Source organism: Grammomys surdaster, unplaced genomic scaffold, assembly GCF_004785775.1.
Source record: "Grammomys surdaster isolate TR1022 unplaced genomic scaffold, NIH_TR_1.0 67, whole genome shotgun sequence".
Lineage (NCBI taxonomy): Eukaryota > Metazoa > Chordata > Mammalia > Rodentia > Muridae > Grammomys > Grammomys surdaster.
The window spans coordinates 7,892,131-7,899,900 of record NW_021604569.1 but is presented as its reverse complement, the minus strand read 5'-3'; the positions used below and the strand labels follow the sequence as shown (position 1 = coordinate 7,899,900).

The following is a 7,770-nucleotide window of genomic DNA, read 5'->3' as shown; positions in this document are numbered from 1 at the left end:
GTTAGGTTCTAAAATATAATGGTACCTATGTACACAGGCCACCACCCCACAGAGCAATTAGGCCCTAATGAGGTCTAGTGAAATCCTGTTTTTCTTTGTACAGTTTTTATTCTTCTTTTCTAATTTACACCACATATGTTTTTCTTATCCTAACCATATTTATAACTCATCTTTACTATCACTCACTTTTCAATTAGACTCTAAACTTCCCTCCTCTACTTTCATTCTTCCACATCTCCAGAGTAATACACAAAACCATCAATGTAGGCCTGGGGTGCAGCTGCGTGGCAGGAAGAGTTTATTTACCATGCAGACGGCCCAAAGTATAATCCCCGGGACTGCAAAAGTAAATAAATGAATACATAATAAGTGAAATGTAAACATGGCTGATAACAATATTCTTACTGTGTGTTCAAGTCTATTTTTACATACTTTACAGATTTTAACTTCAGCACATGTATAAAATAATTTGAGCTCTGGTAAGTATTTAAATCAAGAAAAAAAAAAAGAAAAAAAGAGAGAAAATTATAGGATATGAGTTTAGAAATTGAGCCTGATTTGTATTTTCACAAGGACTCTAAGGCAAAAGGAATGTTAACTACAAATGATTACAATCAATTTTCATATAATGAAAATTCTTTAAAGTTCTTAAGGATCCACTTACAAATAAAATTCCTATACAGCAAATGGATACATTTTTTTTCATGGGCACTATCACCTTATTAGCTTTAAACCGAATTTTTATTAAGGAATTATTTATTTATTTTATGTGTATGAATGCTTGCCTCCGTGTGTCTGTACACCACCTGTGTGGCTGGTGTCTATGAAGGTCAGAAGAATGCAATGGATTCCCTGGAGCTCCAGTTTCAGCTGGTCACAAGCCTCCATGTGGGTGCTGAGAACCAAACCAGCGTCCTCTGCAGCAAGAGCAATAAGTGCTCCGATCTACTGAGCTGCCGCCCAGCTGCTAAACTGTATTTTTAAATGAAAGCAAGAAAGATTTCACAACACGGTACCGTCCATCTAAAAATTACAGAGCACTCACGTGCTTCTAGTATTAAGTCCTTATGTAATCACAGACTCTGACTTAACTGCCAGACCCTTAATGACCATAACTAACGTAATCAAGCTACCTATTCAACTATAATCAAGTTTGATTTTCACTAGTGCTCTTGCCTTAAGATGTGATAACGATGGTGTAAACGTTGCACAAGGGAAGAAGAGCACAAAACATGCTACAGATTATGAGGAAGAAATGGATTTGGGGTTTTTTTGGTTTTGGGTTTTTTTGTTTGTTTGTTTTGTTTTGTTCTGGTAGGAGTTAGTTTTTTAAGAAAGGGTCTCACTCTCTAGCACAAGATGGCCTCACAGCAGGATGACCCTCTTGCTCCAGCTTCCTCATGACTAGATTACAGAGGCAAACCACCATGCCCCACAAGAAACTGATTTTGTTTATTTATGTTTATTTCATTTGTTTTTTTTTTTTTGAAACAAGGTGTCACATAATCCCATGCTAACCTCTAACTGGCTTTGTAAGAGAACTCCTGATCTTCCTGACTCAATCTGTAAAGTACTAAGATTCCAAGTGTGTACCACCAAACCCAGAAATAAACTGATTTTTTTTCTCTAATCGAAAACTAACCTGAAATGTATATGCTGTTAAGAAATGAGATTCGTGAGAACCCCAGAAACAACCCAGGCTGCTTGCTGTTTGCTCTCCACAAACTGATGGCAAGGCCCTATTGCTGCAAATAACACCCACACAACTCACCGAACACGGGGAATAAAATGACTCCCTAATAAATACTTCACTAGACCTATAGATCAGTGCCTTGCTCAGCTATCATAGGAACTTCCCCCTGCAGCAGATGGGAACAAATACAGAGACCCACAAGAAGATACTATCCATAGAATGAGGGAGACCATGGAACATTCAGCCCAAAAGAGGAAGTCTCCATCAAATCCCTCCCCTCAGGGCTCCTGGAACTATGCTGAAGAGGAAGCAAAAAGAGAAAAAGTGTATGAGCCAGAGGGGATGGAGGATTCCAGGGAAACAAGGTCTTCTAAAAACACAGCAAGACTGTGCTGACTTGAGCTCACTGAGGCTGAGGCAGCATGCACTACAACCTGAATGGCTCTACTCCAGATGGGGCCCTACAACTGAAAGAAGAAGTGGACACACACCCATCCCTAATCCAGAAGCTATCTCCAATTGATAGTCTCTTGAAAATGAAAAATGAATTTTCTCCAAAGGAGTCTCCCTGGGGAAACAAACATAGGCTGCGAGCCCAGCATTAGACGCAAACCATTTATTTTTATTATGTTTTTGGTTTTACCCTTCAGGTTTTACGTATAAGTATGGTTTCCAGTTTTGTGTTTTTGAGACTCCTAAATATGCAACTGAGTGTGTCTCTGCCTATGTTTCCGAGTCCACATCTGTCTCCTGTGCTGGAGACACTCGGGCTGTCTTCCTTCTGCTTTGTCCTGGTCCTTTGTTTGTGTTGTGTCTTATTTTGTTATTGCCCCTCAAACGCCTGTGTGTTTTCTAGGGGACCCAGAAAGGGTGTGGATCAGTAGGAACAAACTGGAAGGAGGGAAGGGAAACCATAGTCAGAATATATTGTAAAGGGAAAATATGTTTACAATAAAAATATAAAGAAAATGAGATCAAGTCAAGTATGGGGGCTCGCCCCTATAAGCCTAGAGCTAATACGCTGAGGCTGAGGAAGCAGAGTTTGAAGCCAGCCTGGTCTTACAATGAGACTCTGCCTCAAAATTAGATTCAAAGTAGATGTTCCCAGTATACTACCAAGTTAAGAATTGGAGACAATCAGACCACCTTCCTTCTTGGTAGACTCCTAGCTTTTAAAGGCATAAGCCTGGTGTTGATCTAAACTTTAAACTCCTCTCTCCCTCTCTTCCTTCTCCCTCTCCCCCCTCCTCTCTCCCTCTCTTCCCTCTCCCTCTCCTTCCTCCCCATCCCAACTGACACAATCATCAGGTCCGGTCCCATCACTCTAAGGTCTCTTCCGCTGGCCCACACGCACACGCTGTTCCTCACCTTACCAACAGGAACACATACACTACTGACACTGCCTCAGTTACCCACCCTCTCCAAACCATAGCCTGGTAATTCTCCAATTACAAACCTAAACATCTCTTCATCTCCAAACTTCCACAGCAACCCTGTCACCAACACGGAGTAGCCCAAGCTATTGATAACATACTACTTTCTATGGTTTGAGTTCTTCTAGGCTTTCAGATGCCCTACCACATACTATGATTCCTCTCACCCAACATTCTTTTCTAAGGACAGGGTTTAAATCTGGATCCCAGAGTGACCTCAAACTTGAAATCTTCCCGCCTCAGCCTCTGCTATAATTACAGGGATGCCCCATCCATCCAGCCCTCATGCTATACTTAAAGCCTCATGATATAAAGCCATACTACCTGAATTCCCAGCATGGATCTTGCTGTAGGCTGTCTAAATGAGTAGATTTTCTAAAATGTTTCTTGCTTCTTATTCTCTGATTTGATGTACAACTATGATTCCCTAAGATTCGTCCTGAGCTGGGAAAATAGCTCCATCAGTGAAGTGCTTGTGCACAGCGGGAGAGCCTGAATCTGCTCCCCAGCACCCATGTAAGAAGTCAGGGGCAGTGGCAGACTGATTGTGACTCTGGTGCCAGGGAGGTGAAGACAGGATCCCTGAGTCTTACTAGCTAGCCAGCCCAGCCTAATAAAGGTAAGTAAAATAAAATACACTAAAATAAAGTCAACCTCAGCTTAGATCCCAGGAAAGCAGATCAAGGCACCACCTGCCCCCCCCCCTTACTAGTATTATTCTTCACTGTTTTGTGAACCCTACAGATAATGGTGACTTTTTATGGGTGTTTACTATGTCCCTGTTCTACAGAACATTTTACAGAATTAACTGATTCAATCTTCTATAAAGTGGCACCATTACTATGCACATGGGGACTGAATTACACAGAAGTAACATCTCCAGGATATCCAGCTGAGTGGAAACATATGTATTTACATCACTGAACCTATCACAAGTTACTTAAGTGTCCTACCACAGCCTGTGAGCTCCTTGAGGGCAGGGAGGATGCCATTTCTGTCTCTAAATCAGCAGTATATGTATAAACTTCATATATATGTGTATATATCATATATATATATCTTGAATTGATTTTAAAATAATGTTCCTTACAAACTCAAAGCAAAGCTTAGTATGCTAGGGTGGAGCAAGCTCTTTTCTTTAGCCAAGAGGACATTAGAAAGAGAGCTTACTACCAACATGAGATTACATCCTTGATGAAATGGACTTATTTTGTGGTGATAGTGCTTAATCACTATAATAAACCGAAATTCAAAACCATTTGCTTAAGATTAACTTTCTCCCCTCAGTATGTACAGATTCTCTTTTCTTATCGTTCACAGCATTAAGAGAAAGCCCTAAATTTACTTTCCTCAAATGGAAAGAAAGAGGCAAATGACAGACCACTGCCACTAATTGCTTCCTTAAATCCTGCCAAGAAATGTATCCCATTAGGCAATTAAAAGAAAAGACAGTTGCCTGACTAAGCATTTCACAGGAGAATCTCTAAGGTTGTGTGCACTGGCATTCCATTATTCAAATACGGAAAAATGCTCTAAGTCAAAATGAAAAAATAAGAAAATACAACCGCCATTAAATAGACTATAAACTTCTATACTGAGACATATGCGATGTTAAAATATATGTATAACCATTCTCTGTTTAAAGTTATAAAAATAAAAGTTATTCTAACATCGATGATAAATTACCATGAGACCAAAACTACTGTACCTAGGTGTGCTCTCAGTTGTAGTCCTCTGAGACACGGAGTAATTAAAATCCACAGAGACAGTACCAGCAGCAACAGTATACACACAGTACTTGTTAGAGTATCTGTCCCATGCACAGCTTTCTGCACACTTGTGTACCACTGAAGGTAAACTGGCTACCAAAGACCCACAGTCCAAGCTACAAGGTGGTAAGGCAACAAGACTGCAGTCTACCCCTAAGCAAATCTTACCATTTCTTTGTACATTCAACCATCAGCTCCTGGTAGGAGGCCACAAACTGGAACTTGGATGCATGTTTTCCCACACGCTGCAGTCGCTTCCAAACTGAAGCCATGGTGATAGGTCAATAGACTGGAACAGTTCTGGATTAGCAACACAGCAGCTTTAATAAAGCAGAGGCCCAAAGCACTAGAGCTTTGCATGTATGTCTGTACTTTCAACAAAAAACTCTAACTTGAAACGATGCCTGGAGTCCATAAGTCTTCTCCCTGTTTCACAGGGTAAATCCTATCTTAGATGAACAGGTCAGGATGACTGAGAGGAGGTTCCCTCATGGAGACATCACCAGTCCACCTCAGGGGCTATATGACGTGGGTTCTGGAGAACTGAAAAGCAAAACACAGACAAAAAGAGAAAGAATATGAGGACAGAAGCATGAGAAGTGTTAGATAAGACTGAAACAACCTCTGATATCTTCATGGTTTTCAAACAATGAAACCAAACACCGGCCTCAAAAGCCAGTAACATCAAGGATGCAAGCAAGATACCAAGGAAGAAATGACAAATCACACCGAAGACAGGCGGCAATACACCAGGTTGTCAGCACCAACAATTGAGAGATGCCAGTGGGGCCCTGCCTTCCCTACCTAGCATCGCAGAAGGAAGAACAGGGCGGGAAAGTCAGGGATGCTAATTGATATCTACCACCAATTAGAAGGAGTGGAGTATTTTTAAATAAACTTTATTTTTCAACCGATAATTAATAGCCTCGAGCCTCAGAATATATGCTAAGAAAACCCGGGGTGCAGGGAGAAATGCTGGTTCAGTAGGAGAGGGAAATGGATGGAGAGCTAGGAGTGGAGGGAAATCTCCCGGCAGAGGGAGGGCAAGGTCCCAGGTCCAGGCCACTTTGCTTCCCCTTCACCTTGGCTGCCAGGAGGAGGGGAATGGAAACTCCTGCCTGGGCTTGAAGCGATGACCAGCCGGGCCAACGGAGAGTGCGGGGTGCGGTGCCTCCCTCCCCCATCAGGGGCAGCCGGCCTGAGCCTCGCCTCCTCACGCACCGGGTGCAGACCCCTGCCTCTCTCCGCAGAGACAGGCGTTGCCAGCCGCGGTCCCTGTCACCCAAGCCTTGCTGTTAGACCCCAGCCTCGGTCCCCGAACCCCGGCCCCTCCGCTCGTCCACTCCAAGCCCTCCTCACACCTCTAATCCCGCTGTCCCCTCCTTAGAGCCGCTCCTCGGCCGCCGCCACCTCAGAAGCAGCCACCGCCACCGAGTCCTCCATCCCCGCTGGAGCCGCGTGGAACAGCGAAGCCCGGCGCGGCGCTCGTTTGCGGGAGCCGGGGTCTGCAGCTTTCCGGGCGGACGACGCCCTCCCCGTCCCGGCGCAGTGCCCCCTCCCCGGCGGAGCGCCCTGCGACCGTCCCCCTCCCGCCCGCCCGCCCGAGCGAGCCCTGCCAGAGCCGCGGCTCAGCGCCCAGATCCCCCTCCCCCGCCTTCCTCAGCCGCCACCACCATCATTACCTCCCCCGCCGCACCTCTCACACTAACCCTTAACCACGGCGGCTCAACCTCGGTCCGCATCGCCGCCATTGGCCAAATCTGCTGGAGCCCCGTCCCCTCTGTGGGCGGGCCTTAGGGCTGGAGAGGCGCTCCATTGGTAGATCCTCCTGCCGGTCACAAGAGCTCCACCCCCAGCCCGCGAGGTGTTTTTTTTTTTTTTTCTGAGGTGGAACCCGCAGCTGGGTATACCCTCCTTTTCTTAAAAAAAAAAAAAAAACTGTAAATCACGAAGGACGATCCCGCCCATTCCCTGGAATGGTTGAGAGGGCAACCGGAGGCGGGAGGAGTAAGAATGTTTATAGTGAACTGGAAAGCAATTGCAGAAGGTGGCTGTCCGTCAAAGGCACCGTGGCTGCCGGGCAGGGTTTCTGGCTCCTGCTATAGGAACCGAGCTGGGTCTGATTCTAGCGGCTGCCGGGGACACTGAGGTGCTGTGGTTTCTCTCCCATTCTCCTATTCTCTCCCATCCCCACCCACGAACTGGGTGCTCTTCTCCTGCGCCACTAGCTGCCAGCGATTTTTGCACACACAGCCTTTATTTCACTCAATTCTTTGAGTTTCTCCCTGACCTTGCCAGGCCCCTGCCCGAGGTTCAAGGAGGGATGAGCTGGACGTAAAATGTTTGCAGTACAGTCTCTTCTTGTTCTCATTCTCAGCATTTCTTTGAATCTTGCATTCTCGTGTTCGTTTGCGGTCTCATTATCTCCTGGTATGAGCCGTGGGTGAATTAGGGAGTGGTTGGCTATGTGGAAAGTGTGGCTAAAGGCAAGGGAGAGGGCGGAATAACTTAATAGCTTGAGAGCAATGGTGTTTACATCTATTAAGAGGCAGCTGACATGGCCTGAAACTATATTGCCAGAGGTTAGCCTCGAACTCATGATCCTCCTTGCTTCAACATGCAAGTTACTGAGATCGCTGAAATTTTAGGTGTACACCCAGGTCATCACATGTGTGAAGCATTGCCCAACTACAAGATCTCCTTTGAGGTTGTAAAAGCTATAGACTTCTCAAGGGGCAGAAAATATCCATCCTATATCAAAACACAAAAATTTGCTTTCAGCCTTAGATGTTTCACAGACCTCGGATTTAGAGAAAGAACAAAGAATACAATTACAATAAATAATTTTTAAATAAATCTTTTCGGGGATAAACAA

General features: G+C 44.8%; 1 protein-coding gene across 5 annotated transcripts in view; it reads right to left on the bottom strand.

Moving 5' to 3' along the window:
• The window catches only part of Ehbp1 (EH domain binding protein 1), a 269,903-nt gene extending 264,469 nt beyond the window's left edge, over positions 1–5,434 (bottom strand). For all 5 annotated transcript variants that reach the window (XR_003712756.1, XM_028778114.1, XM_028778121.1 and 2 more), the window contains exon 1: positions 5,064–5,434. Coding sequence is in view for 4 of the 5 variants with exons in the window: in XM_028778114.1 (XP_028633947.1) it covers positions 5,064–5,167 (104 nt within the window). In the remaining variant the exon portion in view is untranslated. The remainder of the gene's footprint in view (positions 1–5,063) is intronic.
• Between the last annotated feature and the right edge of the window lie 2,336 nt (positions 5,435–7,770).